Genomic DNA, 26,340 nt, shown 5'->3' with positions numbered 1-26,340 from the left:
CAGTACCTTAATATGGACAGACAGGCAAATAAAAAAAAAATATGATACACAAGAAGAGTAAAAGGCACTAAGGAACTAAGGAAAGGAGTGAAAATCGTGTTAAAATATGCAAAAAATCAATACAAAGAGGTAAGGCTAAATTGTTTCATACGTATGGGGAAAACGCATAATGCAATTGAACTTGTTCTGGAGGAAAATAGAAAGGACAACTGTTTGTGTAAGATCGTGTGTCATAAAAGAATACAGATTAGAGAACATTTAGATGCATTCAGAGCTCACCTCCACTGAAGCGTCTGGGCTCTTTGTTACGGTCTCCTCATTTTGCGCGTGTGGCAATGTTTCTCTACCGCTGGCGTCAACACAATCAAGATTTTGACTAAAGGGCCGAATGTATCTGTATTCACTTTTCCCAGAGTCTGTTGTCAAACACACCTCGTAATTGTACACGTGCTGCAGAGTTCCTGTACCTCCAACGTCTGCGTAACGGGGAGGATAATATGCGCTTGGAATAACAGGGAGATTCCCTTTGGATTCATAGAACAAACGAGTTTGTCTCCATCTGTAGAACTTGACTGAGAGGATAACTACAACTGACGAAATAAAAAGAAAAGAAACTATAGCTAAAGACACAACTAAATAAAAAGTCAGGTTGTCATTGTAATCCTTGTCCTGGGAGAAGTCAGTGAATTCCGAGAGCACTTCAGGGAAGCTGTCCGCCACCGCCACGTTCACATTCACTGTCGCTGAACGAGAGGGCTGCCCGTTGTCCTCCACTACAACAACAAGCCTCTGTTTCACAGCGTCTTTATCAGTGACCTGACGTAAAGTTCTTATTTCTCCGTTCTGTAATCCCACTTCAAACAGCGCCTTGTCTGTCGCTTTCAGTAGTTTATATGAGAGCCAGGCGTTCTGCCCAGAATCAGCATCAACAGCTACAACTTTAGTGACAAGATAGCCAGAATCTGCTGAACGAGGCACCATTTCAGCCACCAGAGAGCCACCAGTGTGTACTGGATATAGAACCTGAGGTGCATTGTCGTTCTGGTCTTGGACAAAAATATGAACAGTCACGTTGCTACTAAGAGGCGGAGAGCCTCCATCCTGAGCTCTGACGAGGATCCGAAAGTTTTTAACTTGTTCATAGTCAAAAGAGCGCACTGCGTGAATAATTCCACTGTCAGAGTTGACCGATATGTATGCAGAAACAGGCGCTCCATTAATTTTTGTTTCTTCAAGAATATAAGAAATACGGGCGTTCTGGTTCCAATCAGCATCACTTGCCGATAATTTAAATATAGAGAGCCCCGGTGTGTTATTTTCTCTTACATATGTCGTAAACGAGGTCTTTTGAAAAACGGGAGAGTTATCATTCACATCTGATATTTTCAAAGTTAAGTTCAAATGGCTCATGAGAGGAGGCACTCCATCATCACTGGCAGTAATGGTGATGTTGTACTCAGCGTCTGTTTCTCGATCCAATAAGCTTTCAATTACCAAGCTAAAGAAATTATTTGAAGATGATTTTACTTTAAGTGGTACGTTTTCGTTTATGGAACAATGGACATTGCCATTATTCCCCGAGTCCGAGTCCTGTACATTAATAACACCTATGACAGTACCAGGTAAGGAGTCTTCAGGTACAGAACTGGAAAATGACATCATGGATATAATCGGAGTGTTGTCATTAATGTCCTTAACCTCGATTATTATTTTACTAGAGTCTATAAGACCACCTCCGTCTTTGGCTTGGACATTCAGCTGATAGTGTTTAGTTTTCTCGAAATCTATTTGCCCAATTACTCTTATTTCACCAGTGGTTGGATTTAATTCGAATATTTCACCTAAGCTCTCAGCACTCTGTGATATTGAATATGTTATATGTCCATTTATTCCTTTGTCGGCGTCAGAGGCACTTACAGTAGTCACTAAGGTACCTTTAGGTGTATGTTCTATGACAGAAGCTTTGTAAATTCCTTGCGTGAAAACAGGAGTGTTGTCGTTAGCATCGAGCACAGTGATAAGTATTTCAACAGTACCTGACATTTGCGGCTCCCCACCATCTATAGCCGTTAAGAGTAAAGAAATCTCTTCCTGTTTTTCTCGATCTAACGACGTTTGAAGCACCATCTCTACATGCTTTGTGCCATCGGTCTGTGAATGTAGTTTTACACTGAAATTATCACTTGGCTTAAGAGCATAGGTTTGGAGTGTGTTTACTCCCACATCAGGATCCACAGCGCTCTCTAGCACAAACCTCGCACCGACCAGCGCAGATTCGCTGATTTCTAGTCTTATTTTATCTATTGGAAAAACGGGGGCATTATCGTTTATATCTAAAATTTCAACTGTAACACGATGAAACTCGATTGGATTATCAAGAACAATCTGAAAATTGACAGCGCAAGGTGATGTTTGCCCACACAGCTCTTCCCTGTCTATCCTCTCTTTGACTGCCAGTATTCCTTTTTCGCGGATAAGCTCAATGTACTCGCCACTGTCTCCGGTAAAGATACGAGCTCGACCGCTGATCAGCCTTTTAACATCTATTCCCAAATCCTGAGCGATATTGCCTACAAACGAACCCCTTGTCATTTCCTCCGGTATAGAAAACCTTACCTGGCTGAAAACTGCCTGAACAGAACACAGACTTATAATGAAGCACCGTACTTGCCATTTCATTGTCCAGCTCATCTTTTTCATTGCGATTTCGAACCAAATTAATCCCATATTTTGAAAATAACAGACGATGCGCTCTATCGTGTCCTTGAAACATTAACGTTCTCCACACCAGTAAAACATCAATTGTTTCAGTATTCAGTCCGAAGCTGTTCTGTTTCACCGATATCTGTTTGGCAATCCAGGCTCTGCACAGAGTACAGTGTAAGCTGCGCTTTTGCAGCGTAATAACATGGGAGGTACTGTGGAGCCTGTATGCACAGTCACCCCAACACACAGTCACTAACCAACAGCGGCACATTGAGTCCAAATTCAGAACTGCAAACATTTCTTTCAAGGTTTTACCGATTTTCACAGCAAAGTTAATCTTAAAGAAGTGTTACTGGTCTTCACTACACGAATTCGTATGCTGTTCAAATGCTACTGGGAAACGAACTAGACAAATCAAAATCAAATCTGAGAAACAAATACATGCCAGTTTCAATTACATAAACGCTACACTACACGAAGTAAATCTAAACTCGAATATGATAATGAAAAGTAATACAGTACATGAATAATAAAACAATGTAAGAACTACTGACGTTCCTGTATACTGTACGTGTGATATTAGTCCACTTTTTAGTCAGGAGTGCAACATTTTAAAAATGTGTATTACGTCTCTCCATTCTGTATATACAGACATCTGTACAGTATATACTGCATATAGGTTATAGTATTTATATAGTATCTACAGTATATAGTTCAGGTGGGTAGCTGCGTCAGCATGCGCAGGCTGCAAAGGAACAAGTAATAGGTTTATTCTATGCTGAAAAGAGAAGAAAGAAAACAACGTTTCGGCTGTGGAACCTTCTTCGGGTGTCTATATAGTCTATATGTCTATACGTCTGTATATACAGTAAGGGCAGTATGCGTTCTGAATCCTGAAGCAGAAAGCCTGCATTCTAATTTGTGAAACACTGGGAGGAACAATTCGTATTCATTTGTAATACTAAGTAAATACAGCATAATTTATTAAACTTATTTAAAGAGACGGATGCACAGAAAGTCAAACGCTCTGACAGCAGCTTCCTATGAAACAAGTCATGAGACTGTTAGTATCACGCTCTCACCTCAGCTGAAGAAAGTGCGCTTCCTGCGGGAGGACAGTCCTGCACGCGAGGCATTCTCTCGGTTTCACTGGTTTCCACGTTCACAAGATTTTGACTAACGGGTCGGATGTATCTGTATTCACTTTTCCCAGAGTCTGTTGTCAAACACACCTCGTAATTGTACACGTGCTGCAGAGTTCCTGTGGCCCCAGCATCTGCGTAACGGGGAGGATAATATGCGCTCGGAATAACAGGGAGATTCCCTTTGGATTCATAGAAAGAACGAGATTGTTTCCATCTATAAATCTTTACAGCTAACAAGGAAATTACTGAGACAATAAAAAGAAAGGAAACTACCGCCAAAGACAAGACTAAATAAAAAGTCAGGTTGTCATTGTAATCCTTGTCCTGTGAAAAGTCACCGAATTCCGAGAGCACTTCAGGGAAGCTGTCCGCCACCGCCACGTTCACATTCACTGTCGCTGAACGAGAGGGCTGCCCGTTGTCCTCCACTACAACAACAAGCCTCTGTTTCACAGCGTCTTTATCAGTGACCTGACGTAAAGTTCTTATTTCTCCGTTCTGTAATCCCACTTCAAATAGCGCCCTGTCTGTCGCTTTCAGTAGTTTATACGAGAGCCAGGCGTTCTGTCCAGAGTCAGCATCAACAGCTACAACTTTAGTGACAAGATAGCCAACATCTGCTGAACGAGGCACCATTTCAGCCACCAGAGAGCCATCAGTGTGCACTGGGTAGAGGACCTGTGGAGAGTTGTCGTTCTGGTCTTGAACGAGTATTTGAACAGTAACGTTGCTGCTAAGAGGTGGAGAACCCCCATCCTGAGCTGTTACGTGAATCTGAAAGCTTTTGACTTGTTCATAGTCGAAAGAGCGCACCGCGTGGATAATTCCACTGTCAAAACTGACAGACACATAAGATGAAACAGGCGCCCCGTTGATCATTGTTCCTTCAAGAATATAAGAAATGCGTGCATTCTGGTTGCAGTCAGCGTCGCTGGCTTTTAAGGAGAATATGGATAGTCCAGGAGTATTATTTTCAGTTACATACGTCATATATGAGCTCTTTTCAAAAACTGGCGCATTGTCATTAACGTCTGATATTTTTACAACTAATGTCATATTGCTGGAGAGAGCTGGCAGTCCTTCATCGGTGGCCGTAATAGTGATATTATATTCTTGTACTGTTTCACGATCTAGCACGCTGTCAGTCACCAGTGTATAAAAGGTATTAGACATTATTAATTTAAAGGGAATATTTTCATTAATTTTACAATGGAAAATGCCGTTGTTCCCGGAGTCTTGATCTTGTACATTTATAATGGCTACCACAGTTCCAGGCTGGGCATTTTCAAGAACTGAGCTTGAGAAAGACATCAGAGTTAATACGGGGTGATTGTCGTTGACGTCGATAACTTCAATTAGTATTTTGCTGGAATCTATAAGGCCACCATCGTCTTTTGCTTGTATGTTGAGCTGATATTTTTTAACTTTTTCAAAATCTATTTTCCCAGTGACTTTGAGCTCTCCGGTGTCTGGATCCAGTTTAAACATTTCACTAATGGCATTGGCCAGGTGTGAAATAGAATAACTCACATGCCCATTAGCGCCCTTATCGATATCAGATGCACTTACTGTTGTTATTAATGTATTTTGGGGTGCATTCTCTACTACAGTGGCTTTGTAAACGGACTGACTGAAAACCGGAGCGTTGTCGTTTGCATCCAGCACTGTAATAATAATCTTAACGGTGCCAGACATCTGCGGATCTCCACCGTCAATGGCCGTTAATAATAAAGATATCTCCTCTTGTTTTTCTCGATCCAATTGCTTATCTAACACCATTTCTACGTGTTTACTGCCGTCGGGTTGTGAAAGCAAATTTAAAACAAAATTATCCGTGGGTATAAGCGTGTAGCTTTGGAGTGTGTTAACACCCACATCAGGGTCCACGGCGCTCTCCAGAACAAACCTGGCGCCAGGAAAGGCAACTTCGCTAATCTCTAACCTCACCTCATCAGATGGAAATGCCGGCGCATTATCATTAACGTCTGTGACTTCCACAATAACACGATACAACTCCATTGGATTGTCCAGAATAATCTGATACGTTAAGGTGCACTGAGGTTTCTGTTCACATAACTGTTCCCTGTCTATTCTCTCTTTCATAAGCAGCACCCCTTTCTCTGTATTCAGCTCAATATACTCGCTGTTCTCTGTGGAAAACAGACGAGCTCTTCCTGATTTTAACCTTTTGAGATTCAATCCTAAATCTTGTAAAACATTGCCAACAAAAGATCCTTTTGTCATTTCCTCAGGTATAGAGTATCGAACCTGCCCGTACACTGCCGGAATTGAGAACAGACAAATAAAGAGCTCTACTTGCCATTGAATTGCCTTGCTTGACATCCTCTCTTGCTAAATTGTGGAGCAACGGAGTCCAGTATTTTACACCATACAGGATAAAACCCCGGTAGCAGCAAATGATGTGGTGGTTGCGCCGATTTACACCTCAAAGTTACGATGTTTCATATGGCTCGTATCCACGGTTTTCCGCTCTATAATCCAAGCTCCCAGTACTGCGAGCTGCTCTTTCTTACACAAAGAAATTAAATGGGAGGTCCTGTTGGAAACCAGCTTGAAAGCAATTCAAACCCCACGATCAACAGCGGCACTTTGAGTTGAAAAAGAGAACTGCAAAACTATTTAATTCAGAACAAAAATGCGTTAAACAGTAATATGTGAGGATTGCTGTAAACCCCAACAGGCTTTTCAGAATATATTCCACCACAAGCACTTGCGGCAATTATATATACTGTATATATTCTTTCTTATGTGTACAATATTCTAAAACCTGCCTGAATAAGTCCCAATATTCATTAAAATACAACCTTAACGACCGCTGCTTCCCGTAGCTTCAGTGACCTTCTATCATTACAAAGCGCGTTTGAAATGAAACAATGCAACAATTACGTCATTTGATTGTATGCATCAATTAACTATTTTTTTAGTACTTGGCTGATCAAGTGAAATCCAGAGTTCAATTACCTTCACGAAAATAAATGAATAAAACTAATTTTAATTGCTTTCTGCATAATCGAAAAACGTTTAAAGAGGTATTAGAACAGAAGTTTTAAGAATGTACTGACGGTAAGAAAAAAACACCGGAGACATACAGTAGAAAAAATAATAAAAGGAAGCCAAGTTAAAAATAAATAAAAACAAAAACAATGAGGACAACAATAAGAAAAACAGTTGCCGTTATGATATCTTTACATTCAACCAGGTATGAAGAACGTAAGTGCTCACCTCTGAATGATCTGCTGAGTCTTTCGGAGTCTTCTCCTTCTGCGAGTGCTGCATTGTTTCATTACCACTTGTGTCTGCATGCACAAGGCTTTGGCTAACGGGTCGGATGTATCTGTATTCACTTTTCCCAGAGTCTGTTGTCAAACACACCTCGTAATTGTACACGTGCTGCAGAGTTCCTGTACCACCAACGTCTGCGTAATGGGGCGGATAATACGCACTGGGAATAATGGGGAGATTCCTATTGGATTCATAAAACAGCCTCGTTTGTCTCCATCTATACAGCTTCACTGACACAACGACAATGATTGACATAATAAAAAAGAAAGAAACTAAAGCCAAAGACAGCACTAAATAAAAAGTTAAATTGTCGTTGTAATCCTTATTCTGTGAAGAGTCACTGAATTCCGAGAGCACTTCAGGGAAGCTGTCCGCCACCGCCACGTTCACATTCACTGTAGCTGAACGAGAGGGTTGCCCGTTGTCCTCCACTACAACAACAAGCCTCTGTTTCACAGCGTCTTTATCAGTAACCTGACGTAAAGTTCTTATTTCTCCGTTCTGTAATCCCACTTCAAACAGCGCCCTGTCTGTCGCTTTCAGCAGTTTATATGAGAGCCAGGCGTTCTGTCCAGAGTCAGCATCAACAGCTACAACTTTAGTGACAAGATAGCCAACATCTGCTGAACGAGGCACCATTTCAGCCACAAGATATCCATTTGTCTGCATAGGATATAGAATCTGAGGAGTGTTGTCGTTCTGGTCTTGGACAAAAATGTTTACAGTCACGTTACTGCTAAGAGGTGGAGATCCCCCGTCCTGAGCTCTGACGTGAATCTGGAAGTTTCTGATTTGTTCGTAGTCGAAAGAGCGCACTGCACTGATGACTCCAGTGTCAGAATTTACAGATATGTAAGACGACAAGAACTCCGCATTGACCTTCCCTTCTTCAAGAATATACGAAATACGAGCGTTCTGGTTCCAGTCGGCGTCTTTGGCTTTTACTGAGAATATTGAGAGCCCAGGTGTGTTATTTTCTGTGACGTGTGCCTTATAAGCGCTCTTCTCGAAAACTGGAGCATTATCGTTAACATCTAAAATTTTCAAATTTAAGATCAAGTGATTTGATAAAGGAGGCACTCCTTCGTCGCTCACAGTAATAGTTATATTATACTCTGGGTCTGTTTCACGATCCAGTACGTTGTCAGTCACTAAGCTATAGAAATTATTTGAAGACGTTATTTTAAACGGGACATTTTCGTTAATAGAGCAATGAACTTGACCGTTGTTACCAGAATCCGAATCTTGTACCTTAACAACAGCTATAACAGTACCAGGTAAGGCATCTTCAGGTACAGAGCTCGAGAAGGACATGACAGATATTGTGGGTGTATTGTCATTAACATCCATAATGTCGATTATTAATTTACTGGAGTCTACAAGGCCACCTCCGTCTTTGGCTTGGATATTTAGTTCATACTGCTGATTTTCCTCGAAATCTAATTGACCAACAACCTTTACTTCACCTGTTGTTCTATTTATGTCAAATACGTCTCCTACACCATCTATATTGTTTGTTACTGAATAGGTTACATGTGCATATGAACCATTATCGGCATCAGACGCAGATACAGTTGTTATTAAGGTATTTATAAGTGCATTTTCTACAACCGAAGCTTTATAGATTCTCTCCGTAAAAACAGGAGCGTTATCATTGGCATCGAGCACAATTATGTGTATTTTAACTGTGCCGGACATCTGCGGATCTCCACCATCGACAGCCGTTAAGACTAGATAAACTTCGTCTTGTTTTTCACGATCTAATTGTGACTGAAGCACCATTTCTACAGATTTTCTACCACCCGACTGTGAATGTAGTTTTAAATTGAAATTATCCGATGGTTTAAGATTATAGCTCTGAAGCGTGTTAATACCTACATCAAGATCCATTGCGCTATCTAACACAAACCTCGCTCCTGGCAAAGATGACTCGCTTATTTCTAAAGTTAACTCATTATTGGGAAAAGCTGGAGCATTGTCGTTTACATCTGTAATTTCCACCGTTACACGATGAAACTCAATTGGATTATCAAGAACAATCTCGAAATCTATAGAGCAAGGAGATGTTTTCTTACACAGCATTTCCCTGTCTATTCTTTCTTTGACTGCCAAAATTCCTTTATCTCGGATCAGCTCAAAATATTCTCCGCTGTCTCCGGTGAAGATCCGAGCTCTCCCACTGACCAGTCTCTTAATATCTAATCCTAAATCCTGAGCAATATTACCCACAAACGACCCCTTTGCCTGCTCCTCTGGTATAGAATATCTAAGCTGGCTGAAAACTGTTTCAATACAACAAAGACTTACAATAAAGCACCGTACTTGCCATTTCTTTGTCCATTTCGCTTTTCGTCCGGTTTTAAAGCTTATTATTTCCATGATTTCAATGCAAATAGAAATGAAGTCTTTTTCAAATCGCAAATACCAAAATCCAACTGAATATAATCCTTAGTCAGATGTGGATTCGATATGTCAGAATCTAAGAGGTTCTATGTCCACAATCGCTCGTTTGTGATCCTTTTTCTGTTGTACACTGGAAACTGCCCCGATCTCTCTTGTACAGCGCAGTAAGATGGGAGGTCCTCCAGATTTTACTCGAACACACCATCACCTCAGTAATCAACAGCGGCTCTCTGAGTCCAAGGACAGAACTGCACATACTTTTCTTCTGTTTATGCTACGGGTTTCGATTATGTTTTAATCCCAACAAAAGTATGATCAAATTATAGAACATACTTCTCTTTTTTTAACTAAATAATGCAACACAAAAGAACGCTAAAATCAATCAAAGTAAGGCGAGCTCACTAGAAAGTAAAAGCAGTAAAATGGAGTTTCTCAACAGAGAGTTTGAGGGTGATGGAAAACACTAAAATAGTTTTGGTTTTGCAAAATGCAACTTACCTTATTTCCATGAGAATTATGACTGCAAATGAATGCACCCACGTGTGGTTTAAAGTTCTCTCACTACCCCTGTAACCTTGATGAATACATTTGTGGATATAGTTACAGCAGAACACATGTTTCTTTACTGTCTAAAGGAAAGAAATATCTGTGCCAATGTCATACATTTCAATCACACATTCTTTATTTAAGCAAACCTCATTTTACAGTTATGAGCTTATTATTATTTTATTATTGACAAAATAAATATTTAGTCTATGAATGAACTAAACATACATATTTAAAAAAAGGATGTGGTGCAGTGTTTCAGTAAAAACTTTGCAGAGTACATTTATTAAAAAACTATTGATTCCATTAATGTACACCCATGCATTTAGTAGTGTTCTGAAAACATATTGGCCTCCTTTCTCTATTTTAAGTTCTAAAAACTGTAACAAATAATATTTTATCAATCTCAACACTTAGACGAGGATCAGAAAGAAGACAAAAATCTCAGTATTAAAATTCACACAAAATGAAATACTGAATTGGTTTTAGAAATTACAGAACTCAGATCTCAGTAACATCTCTGACTGAGTATTGATTTCATTAACAAGTGGCTGTGCCTACAATCCAAGAAGAGGAGATTCTTCTTCTATAGTCACATTGGGTAAATCTGACTGAGCCTCCTCAAGCCTGTGAACACCATTTCTGGCCACGATCTCAATAAAAACAGGCTTATAAGTTACACTGACCAGGCTGCCAGCTCAAAAGAAGCTACAGAAGTTTTAGCAGTAATACTTCAGTAATAATATATCAGTAATAATATAGCAGTATTCCAGTTATTCTCATCTGTATGCAATAAACGGCCAACCTTTGAGACCCCCCTTCCCACCCGATGTGTTTATGATCAGACTAAGGGATGGGGGAGAGTGGTCCTGCCCTTCCTAACTAAAATACCAGAACAACTAGACAACTGTAGAATGTGACAGTTCAGAACAAAACTGTGTACTAAGGACTTCCATAGAAACTGACCCTCCCAGTTCTGTATCACTACAACCACTACAGCTAGGAAGCTACAGTACAGTCCCCCCAGGAACTGTACAGGTGTGATCCCCAGCAAATCTCTCAACAGAAAAGTATTTCTTTTACCCCATTTCAAACAGATGACACCTTCTCAGACATATCCTTGTTCAAACCTGAGTGTGTAAAATCCTGGCGAGCACAGTTACATCATCTGCACAATCCACCAGTTTTAATGACTAAGAAATTTGAAATAGACAAACCATGTAAGTATGATGTATGCTGTTAAATAATTCCCCTGATCACAGAAAATAAAGCATGGTTTAAAACTAGAACTAAAAAAGAGCTAAGAAACTGCAATCGGATCATATACTGTATTAAATTATTATCAACATAGATCAGTCCAGTGCATAAAATGCTTGATTAGGATGCAGAATAAAGGCTAACATGGTCTTCAGTCCATAAATCAGTACCTTGGACAGTGCACTGTAATCTGAGCACAAGAGACTTCCATTAAACCATTTTAATGTAACATGATTCTTGCCTTTTGTGCAACAGAGTCAAAACTGCAGGCTGGCAGTTAATTATTTAGAATGCTCTCCTCAAAAACCTCACAGAGGAATCTCCCATTCAGAAGCCTTGTAGAACTCAACAGACAACACTTCAGTACCTGGCACTTTAGCACTGACAAACACATTCATAGCAGGCATGAAGGTATGAAAGCTCAGTTCTTCCTCAATCAGCTTATTCTGCTCTTCTTAAAAGGGATTTCCAATACCAATATTTATACTACTCTCTCCATCATTTTAAGCATATACATTAATTAACACCCATGTCTTCATCCCCACTCATACCTGACTTAGTAACTATCTTTAAAACACTACAACCACATTAAAAATAATTGGAATAACTTTTTGAACAAATATAATACATACATCTAGTGTAAAATTAAAGTGATCAATGGCTTATGATTGCTGTGCCTTCCTACTCACTAGCCTAGTCTGTGTAAATAGTAACTGTGAGTCAATGTGAATTTCCTACAGAGAGTGACTTACTCTTTTCTGTACAGAAGATACTGTACAGAAGTAAAAGGTACTGTACAGAAAGAGAGCTGCTCTCTTTAATGTATCTCTCTAACCATTTACATTTAAAGGTTATGCATTAGTTTGGTTTGGAAAAGTACACTGACACAATACAGATAACTTCATAGAAAAAAAGAAAACAAAGAATGTGATAGAAAAAAGCCCAATCAAAATATGTAAATGTTTTTACACAAGGATAAACTCCATGCTGTACTCTCCTCACAAGACCTAAACAGGAGAAAGCTCATGAAAAGAGGAATCAATATCACAGTATTACCAACACTTTCCCAATGGAGTTGCTTCATAATACAAAAACCTCATTCCCTTCCCCTTATCACCATTCCATCTCAGTATTTACCATGTTACTCTCCCTCTCCAACTCCTTAGACTTAATTTACCACTCCTCCAGACTGTCAGTGATTCTTTTCTCAATCTGAGACCCCAGCTGCCTCACTCCCAGCCCACGCTGCACTGTTTGCTCAGCAGACATCGCCTCTTTTGAGGGTGTTTCTACTACAGAACTGTGTTTTCCCTGTTACAGATTACAATTTCTAGCTTTATGCCTTTCATAACCACATTCTTAATGAAACGTACATTTCATTTCTTCCAAAGTGACAAAAACAATATTATCACATTAAATTAAGTCATTCTGTATTATAGGATCCTACACAACTGTCTCCTGAATGAAACAACATGTTTCAATTCTAGAGATCTAAAGCGATCATTGAATTCCTGACATGATCTATCCATCTGTGTCCACTGTGTACTCTCACAAGCAGCTCATTCTGAAGAAACAGCAGGATTTTCAACACAATCATTTTCTTTGCCAGTACTGCAAATGGCAAACAAGAGCCCCAACAATTAAAACACCAGCCTGTTCTGCATATTTAAAAATGAAAAAAGCAGACTATACGTTAAACCCCTGTATCCCAATTTTACCTACCTCACCAGCGTGTTTCCACCAGGAAGTAGGAACTCGGATAACTGCAGCTTAACTCTTAACTGAGTTCCATTTGTTGCAATCATAGTGGACAAAAAGTCAGCCAAATCATGTAACAAGCCTCCTCAAAAGAAAAGTTTTATCATTTCAAAACCCTACACCATAGAAAAAGGGAAAAGAAAGAATCTAGAAAAAAAAAGTCCCTCACATCCACACATGAACCCACAGGCCACCATTCACACAAACAGAGAGAACTACAAGTGAGAGGGCAATTTGCATCACATCAACTATTGCTGAGTAAGTACAGTGGAATATGTACAGCACAACTAATGCTCACCTCCGCTGAAGACTCTATTTTCTCTGCGGGGCTCCTGTCCACATGTGGCAATGTCTCTGTGGCATCAACACTCACAAGGTTTTGGCTAACAGGTCGGATGTATCTGTATTCACTTTTCCCAGAATCAGTGGTCAAACAGACTTCATAATTGTACACGTGCTGCAGAGTTCCGGTTGCACCAATGTCTGCGTAACGAGGAGGATAATATGCACTGGGAATAACAGGGAGATTCCCACTGGACTCATAGAACAAACGAGATTGTCTCCATCGATAGATCTTCACTGATAACAGAACGATGATAGAAACAATAAAAAGAAAGGAAACTACAGCCAAAGACAAGACTAAATAAAAAGTCAGGTTGTCATTGTAATCCTTGTCCTGCGAAAAGTCTCCAAATTCCGAGAGCACTTCAGGGAAGCTGTCCGCCACTGCCACATTCACATTCACTGTCGCTGAACGAGAGGGCTGCCCGTTGTCCTCCACTACAACAACAAGCCTCTGTTTCACAGCGTCTTTATCAGTAACCTGGCGTAAAGTTCTTATTTCTCCGTTCTGTAACCCCACTTCAAACAACGCCCTGTCTGTGGCTTTCAGCAGTTTATATGAGAGCCAGGCGTTCTGCCCAGAATCAGCATCAACAGCTACAACTTTAGTGACAAGATAGCCAACATCTGCTGAACGAGGCACCATTTCAGCCACCAGAGAGCCATCAGTGTGTACCGGGTAGAGGACCTGTGGAGAGTTGTCGTTCTGGTCTTGAACGAGTATTTGAACAGTAACGTTGCTGCTTAGAGGTGGAGAGCCCCCATCCTGAGCTCTAACATGAAACTGAAAGGTTTTTATTTGTTCATAATCAAAGGAACGCACTGTGTGGAGGACTCCACTGTCTGAGTTGACAGATATATATGAAGAAACAAGTGCTCCGTTAATCTTTGTGTCTTCAAGTATATAAGAAATGCGCGCATTCTGATTCCAGTCAGCATCCCTGGCTTTTAAAGTAAATATAGAGAGCCCTGGCATGTTATTTTCATTGACATAAGCTGTATAGAAGCTCTTCTCAAAGACAGGGACGTTATCATTAATATCTGTAATTTTTACAGTCAAGCTCAATTCGCTCGACAATGGAGGTACACCTTCATCAGTAGCTGTAATAGTTATATTATATTCTGGGCTTGTTTCTCGATCCAATGTGTTTTCAGTAACAAGACTATAGAAATTATTTGAAGATTGTGTAATTTTGAACGGGATGTTGTCATTTATAGAGCACTGAATTTGTCCGTTAATCCCTGAATCTATGTCCTGTACATTAATAACGGCTATAACTGTACCAGGCAACGCATCTTCGGGAACTGAACTTGAAAATGACATAATGGATATAATCGGGCTGTTATCATTTATATCAATAATCTCAATTAGTATTTTACCAGAGTCTGTGAGCCCGCCTTCATCTTTAGCTTGAATATTGAACTGAAATTGTCTATTCTTCTCGAAGTCGATATGACCAGTCACTTTCACTTCACCAGTGCTTGGATTAATATCAAATATTTCACCTAAACTATCCGCACCATGTGACAATGAATATGTGACATGCGCATTCGACCCTTTGTCTGCATCTGAAGCACTTACTGTTGTCACTAAAGTGCCTTCAGGCGAATTCTCTGTTATTGACGCTTTGTAAATTCCCTGCGTAAACACAGGAGCGTTGTCGTTGGCGTCAAGTACTGTAATGTGTATTTTAACAGTGCCGGACATCTGCGGGTCTCCACCATCAAATGCTGTTAATGTTAAGTAAATCTCCTCTTGCTTTTCGCGGTCTAACTGCTTTTGTAGCAGCATCTCTACATATTTTGTACCATCAGGCTGTGAATGCAACTTTAAATTAAAATTATCCGATGGTTTAAGGCTATAGCTTTGGAGCGCATTCATTCCTACATCAGGATCCACGGCGCTTTCGAGACCAAATCTCACTCCTGGAACAGCTAACTCTGGAATTTCTAAATTAATTTCATTTCGAGGAAATGTAGGAGCGTTGTCGTTTACATCTACGATTTCTATAGTGACACGATAAAATTCTATCGGATTATCTAGGACAATTTGAAAATTTACATTACACAGAGACATCTTTCCACAGAGCTCTTCCCTGTCTATTCTTTCTTTGACTGCTAAAATTCCTTTATCTCGAATCAGCTCAATGTACTCGCCGCTGTCTCCGGTGAAGACACGGGCTCGACCGCTGACCAGCCTTTTAATATCTAAACCTAAATCTTGTGCAATATTGCCTACAAACGAACCCTTCGACGTTTCCTCGGGCACTGAATATCTAACATGGCTGGAAATGGCCTCAATAGAGCAGAGACTTAAAATGAAACACCGTACTTGCCATTTCATTGTCCAGTATATCATTCTCCTTGCGAAACTGAAGTAAAGCAATCCCATATTATGCGCTGAAGTCAATACTGCGCTGTGTCAAAGCATTCCAATGTCGATTCTCCCCACAGATGTTAGTGGATTGTTGTTTTACTCTGTCTAAAACCGAAGTGTTTGTGTGATTCCAGTCTCTTTTTCACAGTACATCCTCAGTATTAACTGTGAGCTGTTCTTTCTGCTCCTCCACAGCTACGCAATATTATGGGAGGTCCCCCCTGAGTCTGTCACCCCACTGATCAACAGCGGCACTTTGAGTCCATATTAAGAATTGCAAATACTTCACTATCTTTTTTTCACGTTTGATCTTAATCTTTCCATATTTTATTCCAACACTAATAATCAAATAATACTTTTATAATATATATTTATGATAAAAGTTCAAAAACTACAGGATAAGAAGTAGTAGATTCTAAACAGTAATAAACATATGGTTACTAAGAATCATAGAAGTATGCCAGACTTGCCAGGGAGAACGAAAATAAGCCTCAAACGCTGTAACATACTGTAGGAAGTATGTGATAAAGCACTTCAAGAAAGCGCGGAAGGAGTAAAATCCAAACATATTACAGTAGCAACAGCAACTATAATAATACTAATAGAGGAGGGTTATTATTATTATTATTATTATTATTATTATTATTATTATTAACAACAACAATAATAATAATAATATTCAGAACTACTTTCTGCATAAAATGTAAAGTCGGATAACCACAATGGCAAATTGACAATTACTGATGCACTCAAAACAATTCGAAAAGAAAATACAGAGATAAAAGATTACAATATCCAAATAGACGAAGCAAGTTTTCAGCAAAAAGGTCTCATCTCACCTCAGTTGAAATGTCAGTGGTGTCTAACGGGGTCTTCTCATTTTGTTCCCGGGGCATTGTCTCTGTGCCACAGTTGACAAGATTTTGACTAACGGGTCGGATGTATCTGTATTCACTTTTCCCAGAGTCTGTTGTCAAGCACACCTCGTAATTGTACACGTGCTGCAGAGTTCCTGTGGCCCCAACATCTGCGTAACAGGGTGGGTAATATGCTCCCGGAATAACAGGAAGATTCCCTTTGGAGTCATAGAAAAAACGAGATTGTCTCCATCTGTAGAACTTCACCGATAACAGAACGATGATAGAAACGATAAAAAGAAAGGACACTACAGCCAAAGACAAGACTAAATAAAAAGTCAGGTTGTCGTTGTAATCCTTGTCCTGAGAGAAGTCACTGAATTCCGAGAGCACTTCAGGGAAGCTGTCCGCCACCGCCACGTTCACATTCACTGTAGCTGAACGAGAGGGCTGCCCGTTGTCCTCCACTACAACAACAAGCCTCTGTTTCACAGCGTCTTTATCAGTGACCTGACGTAAAGTTCTTATTTCTCCGTTCTGTAATCCCACTTCAAACAGCGCCCTGTCTGTCGCTTTCAGCAGTTTATATGAGAGCCAGGCGTTCTGCCCAGAATCAGCATCGACAGCTACAACTTTAGTGACAAGATAGCCAGCATCTGCTGAACGAGGCACCATTTCAGCCACCAGAGAGCCACCAGTGTGAACTGGGTAGAGAATCTGAGGATAGTTGTCGTTCTGATCTTGGACAAGAATGTTTACAGTCACGTTACTAGAAAGTGGAGGAGAGCCCCCGTCTTGAGCCTTAACGCAAATCTGAAAACCTTTTATCTGCTCGTAGTCTAAAGTGCATACTGCATGGATGACTCCACTGTCAGAGTTTATGGATATATATGAAGAAACGGGCACCCCGTTAATTTCCGACTCTTGGAGAAAATAGGAAACACGAGCATTTTGGTTCCAATCAGCATCTCTCGCATTTAAGGACAAAAGAGACATACCCGGCATGTTATTTTCCATTACATATGCCGTATAAGATGCCATTTCGAAAACAGGGGTATTGTCATTAACATCTGATATTTTTAAGAATAACGTTATATTGCTCGACAGAGGAGGCACCCCTTCATCAGTAGCAATAACAGTGATGTTATATTCAGGTTCTGTTTCACGATCTAATAACGTATCGGTCACCAAGCTATAGAACGTGTTTGAAGAAGATATTATTTTAAATGGCACGTTTTCAAGTATAGAACAATGTAGGAGACCGTTATTTCCAGAATCGAAGTCCTGCACATTAATAACAGCTATGACAGTCCCTGGCAACGCGTCTTCGGGTACTGAATTTGAAAATGACATGACAGATATAACCGGACTGTTATCATTTATATCAGTAACTTCAATTATTATTTTGCTGGAGTCAATAAGGCTGCCTCCGTCCTTAGCCTGAATGTTCAGTTGATAGTGCTTCGTTTTCTCAAAATCCAGTTGGCCAATTACTTTTACCTCACCGGATGTTGGGTCTAATTTAAACATTTCACTGACACTATCTGTGCTGTGCGATATCAAATATTCTACTAGCGCGTTTGATCCCTCATCAGCATCAGTGGCGCTTACAGTAGTCACCAAGGTGCCTTTAAGAGCATTCTCTGCGACAGAACATTTATAATTTCTCTGTGTAAAAACAGGAGCGTTGTCATTAGCATCAACCACTGTAATGTGTATTTTAACTGTACCAGACATTTGCGGTTCCCCTCCATCAATAGCTGTTAATAACAGAGAAATCTCTTCTTGGCTTTCACGATCTAGCTGCGTCTGAAGAACCATTTCTACATATTTATTACCATTCGGCTGTGAATGCAGGTTTAAATTAAAATGATCTGAGGGTTTAAGGGTATAGGTCTGGAGAGTATTAACTCCCACGTCAGGATCCACCGCGCTTTCTAGCACAAATCGCGTTCCCGGCAGAGACAGCTCACTTATTTGTAATTTTAATTCGGTATGAGGAAAAACCGGAGCATTATCATTCACATCGATAATTTCGACGGTAACACGATGAAACTCTATAGGGTTATCAAGAACAAGTTGAAAATGTATAGAACAAGGTGACGCTTGTCCACACAGCTGCTCTCTGTCTATTTTTTCTTTGATCACCAATGTTCCTTTATCTCGAATCAGCTCGATGTACTCACTACTGTCTCCGGTGAAAATTCGAGCCTTCCCGCTAACCAGTCTTTTCAAATCTAACCCTAAATCCTGTGCAATGCTGCCAACAAATGAACCCCTTGCCATTTCCTCCGGTATAGAGTATCTGACATGAGTATAAACCGCCTCAATGCAACAGAGACCTATAATGAAGTATCGTACTTGCCATTTCATTGTCCAGTTCGTCTTTCTCCTTGTGTTGCCAAAAAACATTAATCCCACTGTGCATACAGTATAACTAGATGAACGACTCTTCTATTTAATTCCAACAACCGAATCTTTACACGTAGATGACGCAGGAGTGGTTTCGTTGTGATAAAAAATACAGCGGTTATGTGTCATTGATCTCCGTTTTGTAATGCAGGTTCTGCACAGAATGTAAGCTGCTTTTTTTCTGTGTTATAATATGGGAGGGCCTTCTGAGATTGTTAAAACACAATTTCCCTATCGATCAACAGCGGCACTCTGAGTTCATATGCAGAACTACATTTATTTTTCTCTCTTTTTACAAATTCAGAAAGTCTCCTTGCTTTTGTCATCAAATAATTTGTGAAACACGGGTTTTGCAACGTCTTCTGTCTCCTCAGTACTTTCATCTTGATGATATCTACAGTATGATAGTCACAGCAACAACGACCAAAATGCAACCCTCAGTGTTGGGCAAGGGGTGATTATGGAATCTTCAGAGGCACATAATGTCCCGAATATCTGATTTAATCTTTCCAGCTGAATATCAGAGTATAGTATACTTCAGGAGAATAACAGGCCGAACTGTGATTCTAGTCTGTTTTCCCCTTTTTTTGCATGCCTCTCACAATTATTCGGCTAAACACAAAATAGTTGAACTTATTTATATATATAAATATATGGGTAAAATGAACATAATATAATTACGAAAATACGAATATGCGAAGCATGCAAATTATTAAATAAATAAAACTACAACACTGAAGATTAGGAAAACACCAACAATAATTAAAACAACACAACTCAAACTACAGTAGCTGTAGAAACTAAACGATATTGTGAGTTTTTAATGCTTATTTCACAGCCTTTGATGTGTTAACTAATAAATAACTAGGTAATATTAAGAAACTGGAGAATGATAGAAAAGGCCGTGCTGAAAAAGGTGTGGATATGCAATATCGGTCATTTACAAATGATTAACAGTCGATTATGTTGGTCTAATTGCAGTTTCACTTTCATTTGGTTCAGACAGTTAAAAGGTAAAAAGAGCGTATTATAACAAAATCACTCATGAATTGATAATGCAACCAGTGCTCACCTCCATTGCAGTGTCCGTACTCTGAGGCGTGCTTTCTGCCTGCAAGTGCCGAATTGTCTCTGTACCTTTATCATCAACGTTCACAAGACTTTGACTATTAGGTCTCGTGTATCTATATTCAGTTTTCCCAGAGTCAGTGGTCAAACACACCTCGTAATTGTACAGGTGCTGTAAAGTTCCTGTAGCGCCAACATCTGCGTAACAGGGTGGGTAATATGCTCCCGGAATAACAGGAAGATTCCTATTGGCTTCATGGAACAAACGAGATTGTCTCCATCGGTATATCTTCACTGATAACAGAACGATGATAGAAACAATAAACAGAAAGCAAACTACAGCCAAAGACAAGACTAAATAAAAAGTCAGGTTGTCATTGTAATCCTTGTCCTGTGAAAAGTCAGCAAATTCCGAGAGCACTTCAGGGAAGCTGTCCGCCACCGCCACGTTCACATTCACTGTCGCTGAACGAGAGGGCTGCCCGTTGTCCTCCACTACAACAACAAGCCTCTGTTTCACAGCGTCTTTATCAGTGACCTGACGTAAAGTTCTTATTTCTCCGTTCTGTAATCCCACTTCAAACAGCGTCCTGTCTGTCGCTTTCAGCAGTTTATATGAGAGCCAGGCGTTCTGTCCAGAATCAGCATCAACAGCTACAACTTTAGTGACAAGATAGCCAGCATCTGCTGAACGAGGCACCATTTCAGCCACCAGAGAGCCACCAATGTGAACTGGGTAGAGAATCTGGGGATCGTTGTCGTTTTGGTCTTGGACAAAGATATTAACCGTCACGTTGCTGCTAAGAGGTGGAGACCCCCCGTCCTGAGCTTTAACATGAACTTGAAAGGACTTAATCTGCTCATAGTCGAAAGTGCGTATTGCGTGGAGGACTCCACTATCAGAATTGACCGATATATATGAAGATACTGGTGCTCCGTTCAGGTTTGATTCCTCAAGAATATAAGACACCCGAGCATTTTGATTCCAATCAGAGTCTTTGGCTTTAACGGAGAATAAAGACAGGCCTGGTATGTTATTTTCTGTGATATATGCCGTATATGAGGTCATTTCAAAGACCGGGGAGTTATCATTAACATCTGATATTTTCAAAGTCAAAGTCAAAGTGTTTGACAGAGGAGGCAACCCTTCATCATTGGCAGTAATAGTAATGTTATATGCTGAATGTGTTTCACGATCTAACATGGCATCGGTTACTAAACTATAGAAATTATTTGCGGAGGATAATAATTTAAATGGGACGTTTTCATCTATAATGCAATGAACCTGACCATTGCTCCCAGAATCTGAGTCTTGTACATTAACAACAGCTATAACAGTCCCGGGTAAAGTATCTTCAGGTATAATATTAGAAAACGACATAACAGATATTATAGGAGTATTATCATTAATGTCAATAACCTGAATTAGGATTTTACTAGAGTCTATGAGGCCACCTTCGTCTTTGGCTTGGATATTCAATTCATAATGTTTGGTTTTCTCAAAATCTATCTGACCCGTCACACTCACTTCTCCAGTAGCTGGATTTATGCTAAAAATCTCACTGACACCCTCTTTAGTGTGTGAAATAGAATAGGTAATATGCGCGTTTGATCCTTTATCAGCGTCAGACGCGCTAACTCTGGTCACTGCGGTACCTTTAAGTACATTCTCCATCACCGAGGCTTTGTACATTCTCTGAGTAAAAACAGGAGCGTTGTCATTAGCGTCTAGCACATCAATGTATATTTTAATTGTGCCTGTCATTTGTGGATCTCCGCCATCAGCTGCCGTTAACAGCAACGAAATCTTCTCTTCTTTCTCTCGATCTAATGGTTTCTGTAGCACCATTTCTACGTGTTTACTTCCATCAGGCCGTGTGTTTACATTTAAATGAAAATTATCAGATGGTTTAAGCATATAGGTCTGCAGTGTGTTAACACCCACATCAGGATCTACGGCGCTCTCTAGCACAAATCTCGCTCCCTCCACAGCCAGCTCGCTTATTTCCAATTTCACCTCGCCTTTTGGAAAAACTGGAGCGTTGTCGTTCACATCTACGATCTCCACTGTAACACGGTAGAATTCTATTGGATTGTCTAGAACAATCTGAAATTGAAGATTACAAAGCGTCATAGTTTCACAAAGCTCTTCTCTGTCAATTCTTTCTTTCACAACCAATATGCCTTTATCTCGATTCAGCTCAACATATTCGCTACTATCTCCGGTGAAAATACGAGCTCTACCACTGATCATCCTTTTAATACTCAGTCCTAAATCATGAGCAATATTTCCCACAAAGGAGCCCTTTTGCATTTCCTCTGGAATAGAATATGTAACATGGCTGAAAACTGCCTCTACACAACAGAGACTTACAAAGAAACACCGTACTTGCCATTTCATTGTCCAGTTCATTTTTCTCCTTGCGAAAGGAAAGCGCCAATATGCCATATTTCGCATCATGATACTCGGTGTTCTCTATTATATCATTCCAGTGCAGTCAATATACAGAGAAAATATCGGAAGTAAATGCTTTTTCTTTCCAAAAAGCAGCGCCTCTCTGTTTTAGTCCTTCACATGTACTCCAGCCTCCGTGTTCGCTGTGAGCTGTTATGCCTGCCTTTTCCACAGCACTGTAACAGGGGAGGTCCTGGTAAGGCAAAACTAACACAGAGCCGCCCTCCTGATCAACAGCGGCACTTTGAGTTCAAGTTCAGAACTGCGCAATCATTTCCTTGTTTTTTACACTTTAAAATCAATTTCTCAACGTATATTAATAATATCAACAACAACAACAACAATAATAATAATAATAATAATAATTTAACGTGCGTAACCATTACAAAAGAGAAGACAATCGGTAGACAAAAATGTAATTATTACACATTTCTCAGCTACACAAAGATTTTTTTTTTTTACTTTTCATAAAGGAGTTCAAAACGGAATACAATATGATGTTTAGAAAATAAATTTCAGCGTGTTTGGGTAATATATTATTCTCGGTTAATACTGTAAAAAGTTCTTAAAAAAATAAACAAAGATAACATTTCATTTCAGGTAAACAATAACTTAGAGCGTACATGACTGCCTAAAAAATAGAAAGTAGTTAATGAAATCTCGGTTTAATGTCTTAATTCTCACCTCTGACTTTCCGTCGGTGTCTTCTTTTAGACTGTTCTTCCTTTGCGCCATCCGCATCGTCTCTGAATCACTGACATCAACATTCGCAAGATTTTGACTAACGGGTCGGATGAATCTGTATTCACTTTTCCCAGAGTCTGTCGTCAAACACACCTCGTAATTGTACACGTGCTGCAGAGTTCCTGTGGCACCAACGTCTGCGTAACTTGAAGGATAATATGCGCTCGGAATAACAGGGAAATTCCCTTTGGATTCATAGAAAAAACGAGACTGTCTCCATCTATAGAACTTCACTGACAACAGAACTATGATACAGGAAATAAAAAGAAAGGAAACAGCAGCCAAAGACAAAACTAAATAAAAAGTCAGGTTGTCATTGTAATCCTTGTCCTGTGAGAAGTCACCGAATTCCGAGAGCACTTCAGGGAAGCTGTCCGCCACCGCCACGTTCACATTCACTGTCGCTGAACGAGAGGGCTGCCCGTTGTCCTCCACTACAACAACAAGCCTCTGTTTCACAGCGTCTTTATCAGTGACCTGACGTAAAGTTCTTATTTCTCCGTTCTGTAATCCCACTTCAAACAGCGCCTTGTCTGTCGCTTTCAGTAGTTTATATGAGAGCCAGGCGTTCTGCCCAGAATCAGCATCAACAGCTACAACTTTAGTGACAAGATAGCCAGAATCTGCTGAACGAGGCACCATTTCAGCCACCAGAGAGCCATCAGTGTGAACTGGGTAGAGAATTTGAGGAGCATTATCGTTCTGGTCTTGGACAAAAATATTTACCGTAACTTTGGAGCTTAAAGAAGGAGAGCCTCCATCTTGTGCTTTTACACAGATTTGTAACTCCTTAATTTGTTCATAATCAAATGAGCGCACAGTATAGACAACTCCGCTGTCAGAGTTTACAGAAATATAAGAGGATACCGGTGTTCCACTAATTAGAGTGTCTTCTAAAAGGTAGGATATTCGGGCATTCTGATTCCAATCAGAATCTTTAGCTTTTACAGAAAATACAGACAAACCTGGAGAGTTGTTTTCAGCTACATAAGCAGTATATGCAGACTGTTCAAATACAGGAGCATTGTCGTTCACATCTGAGACTTTCAGAGTTAAGATTTTACTGGTCGTAAGAGGTGGAGATCCTGAGTCTGTGGCAATTATTGTTATATTATATTCAGAAGTCGTTTCCCGGTCTAAAACTGCATCAGTTACCAAGGTGTAATAGTTAGTTAACGATGATGTTATTTTAAAAGGAAGATTGCGATTAATGGAACAACTGACCTGGCCGTTTTCGCCCGAATCTAAATCTTTTACGTTGATTATAGCCACTGTAGTTCCAGGTGCTGAGTCCTCGGACACAGGACTAGAGAAGGACATAACAGTTATAACTGGAGCATTATCATTGACATCAATTACCTCCACTACAACTTTACTGGAATCCGCAAGACCGCCGTGGTCTTTTGCTTCTACATTTATCTCGTATTTCTTTTCTTTTTCAAAATCTATCTGACCAACTAAGTAAATCGCACCAGTGTTTTCATCTAAATTAAATATGTCTCTTACATTACCCTCGAGGTCTGAAAACGAATAAGTTACATGTCCGTTTGAACCGGTGTCTGCGTCACTTGCGTTAATAGTGGTGATGAAGGTATTTTTTAAGGCATTTTCTAAGACAGTAGCTTTATACACTGACTGATTAAAGACAGGGGCATTGTCGTTTGCATCTAGAACAATGACATCTATATTAACAGTGCCAGACCTCTGAGGATTTCCACCATCCACAGCAGTTAATGTTAAAGAGAGTCTGGGCTGCTTTTCCCTGTCCAAAGGCTTCTGAAGCACCATTTCCGCATATTTTCCACCATTCGGACGCGCATGTTGCTTCAAAACGAAAATATCAAGAGGAGTTAATATATAATTCTGAAGAGTGTTAACTCCTACATCTGGGTCCTGCGCGCTCCCCAATAAGAAACGCGCTCCCGGAGCAGCTGATTCGCTGATTTCTAATTTAATTTCATTTTTTGGAAATTTTGGAGCATTATCATTAATATCCAAAATTTCAACTGTTACACGATGCAGCTCCATTGGGTTCTCCAGAATCACCTCAAAACTAAAGCTACATGGAGATATTTCACCGCACAGTTGCTCTCGGTCTATCCTTTCTTTAACAACCAAAAGCCCTTTGTCTATCTTTAGCTCGGTATATTGAATGCTGTCTTCAGTCACAATACGAGCCCGGCCGGCTCTCAGTCTGTTCAGATCTATTCCCAGGTCTTGTGCGATATTCCCTACTAACGAGCCTTTCTTCAATTCTTCTGGAATCGAGTACCTAATCTGTCCAGTAACTACCACGGATTTGCACAAACACACAATCAACAGCAGTACTTGCCATTTTAAGGTCCTGTAATTTTTTCTTTCCGCCAGTGCAGATCGAGTTAATCCCATCGTTTCCAAACTCTTCACCCCGATCGATTTCAATTCAGTCTCCAATGGTTTTACCCATCACTCAGATAGGATACGGAAATAGAATAAATGCATGAAAATGTAGGAGATTTTTATAGACTGAATCTGTTTCATCCCAGAGCTGTAAAGCTAGTCTGCGCGTCTTTCTGTATCTGTCTCTCCAGTACAGCGCAATAATATGGGAGGTCCTGCTGGCTTTCTGCTAAGATAATATTGCTCCATTGATCAACAGCGGCACTTAGAGTACAAATAATGTACAACAGAAACTTGAAAATGCCGAAGATGGTTTTAATATTGTGATTTCAATTCCGATTAGCTTGTATTATAAATAGAAGTCGGGGTTTATATATAATATAAATGTTATAAAACAATCAAATTAAACCAGCAATACAGAAATATTAGTACTAATTCACTACACTTTAAAAACTATCTGCAAACCTCATAGAACTTTAAAAGAAAGGGTGAAAAATAGATCTTAAGTTATTGTAACATTAGTCATGGAAGTCTAAAGTATATTGTAGACATTCAATTTGTAAACATTTTCCAAAGCTAAATAATAAA

The 26,340-nt window shown here is 39.9% G+C and overlaps 6 protein-coding genes and 2 pseudogenes across 8 annotated transcripts in view; all 8 read right to left on the bottom strand.

Annotated features, from left to right (window-relative positions):
• Window positions 1-26,340, bottom strand: part of LOC148821226 (protocadherin gamma-C5-like) — a 173,175-nt gene that overhangs the window by 72,215 nt on the left and 74,620 nt on the right. The window lies entirely within an intron of this gene.
• Window positions 259-2,700, bottom strand: LOC148821244 (protocadherin beta-4-like). The gene is made up of 2 exons (XM_088932353.1): window positions 2,355-2,700; window positions 259-1,067 (listed from the first exon to the last, which is right to left on the bottom strand). Exons 1-2 carry the CDS (start codon window positions 2,698-2,700, stop codon window positions 259-261), a joined length of 1,155 nt encoding a protein of 384 aa, XP_088788479.1.
• On the bottom strand, window positions 3,777-6,194 carry LOC148821243 (protocadherin gamma-A11-like). The gene has a single exon (XM_088932352.1). The coding sequence runs from the start codon at window positions 6,192-6,194 to the stop codon at window positions 3,777-3,779; it is 2,418 nt and encodes an 805-aa protein (XP_088788478.1).
• On the bottom strand, window positions 7,047-11,767 carry LOC148821242 (protocadherin beta-4-like). Its single transcript, XM_088932351.1, has 3 exons — window positions 11,728-11,767; window positions 9,164-9,436; window positions 7,047-7,879 (listed from the first exon to the last, which is right to left on the bottom strand). The coding sequence occupies exons 1-3, from the start codon at window positions 11,765-11,767 to the stop codon at window positions 7,047-7,049; spliced, it is 1,146 nt and encodes a 381-aa protein (XP_088788477.1).
• On the bottom strand, window positions 12,534-15,804 carry LOC148821241 (protocadherin gamma-A8-like). Its single transcript, XM_088932349.1, has 3 exons — window positions 15,480-15,804; window positions 13,417-14,192; window positions 12,534-12,671 (listed from the first exon to the last, which is right to left on the bottom strand). Exons 1-3 carry the CDS (start codon window positions 15,802-15,804, stop codon window positions 12,534-12,536), a joined length of 1,239 nt encoding a protein of 412 aa, XP_088788475.1.
• Window positions 16,668-19,067, bottom strand: LOC148821240 (protocadherin gamma-A8-like). Its single transcript, XM_088932348.1, has 2 exons — window positions 18,743-19,067; window positions 16,668-17,455 (listed from the first exon to the last, which is right to left on the bottom strand). The coding sequence occupies exons 1-2, from the start codon at window positions 19,065-19,067 to the stop codon at window positions 16,668-16,670; spliced, it is 1,113 nt and encodes a 370-aa protein (XP_088788474.1).
• Window positions 19,382-22,575, bottom strand: LOC148821239 (protocadherin gamma-A11 pseudogene; annotated as a pseudogene). Its single transcript, XR_016094116.1, has one exon. The product of XR_016094116.1 is annotated as a protocadherin gamma-A11 pseudogene (transcript).
• On the bottom strand, window positions 23,084-25,945 carry LOC148821238 (protocadherin gamma-A11 pseudogene; annotated as a pseudogene). Its single transcript, XR_016094113.1, has one exon. The product of XR_016094113.1 is annotated as a protocadherin gamma-A11 pseudogene (transcript).

Source organism: Atractosteus spatula, chromosome 14 (assembly GCF_055471065.1).
Source record: "Atractosteus spatula isolate fAtrSpa1 chromosome 14, fAtrSpa1.hap1, whole genome shotgun sequence".
Classification (NCBI taxonomy): domain Eukaryota; kingdom Metazoa; phylum Chordata; class Actinopteri; order Semionotiformes; family Lepisosteidae; genus Atractosteus; species Atractosteus spatula.
This window is presented reverse-complemented; position numbering and strand designations above follow the sequence as displayed.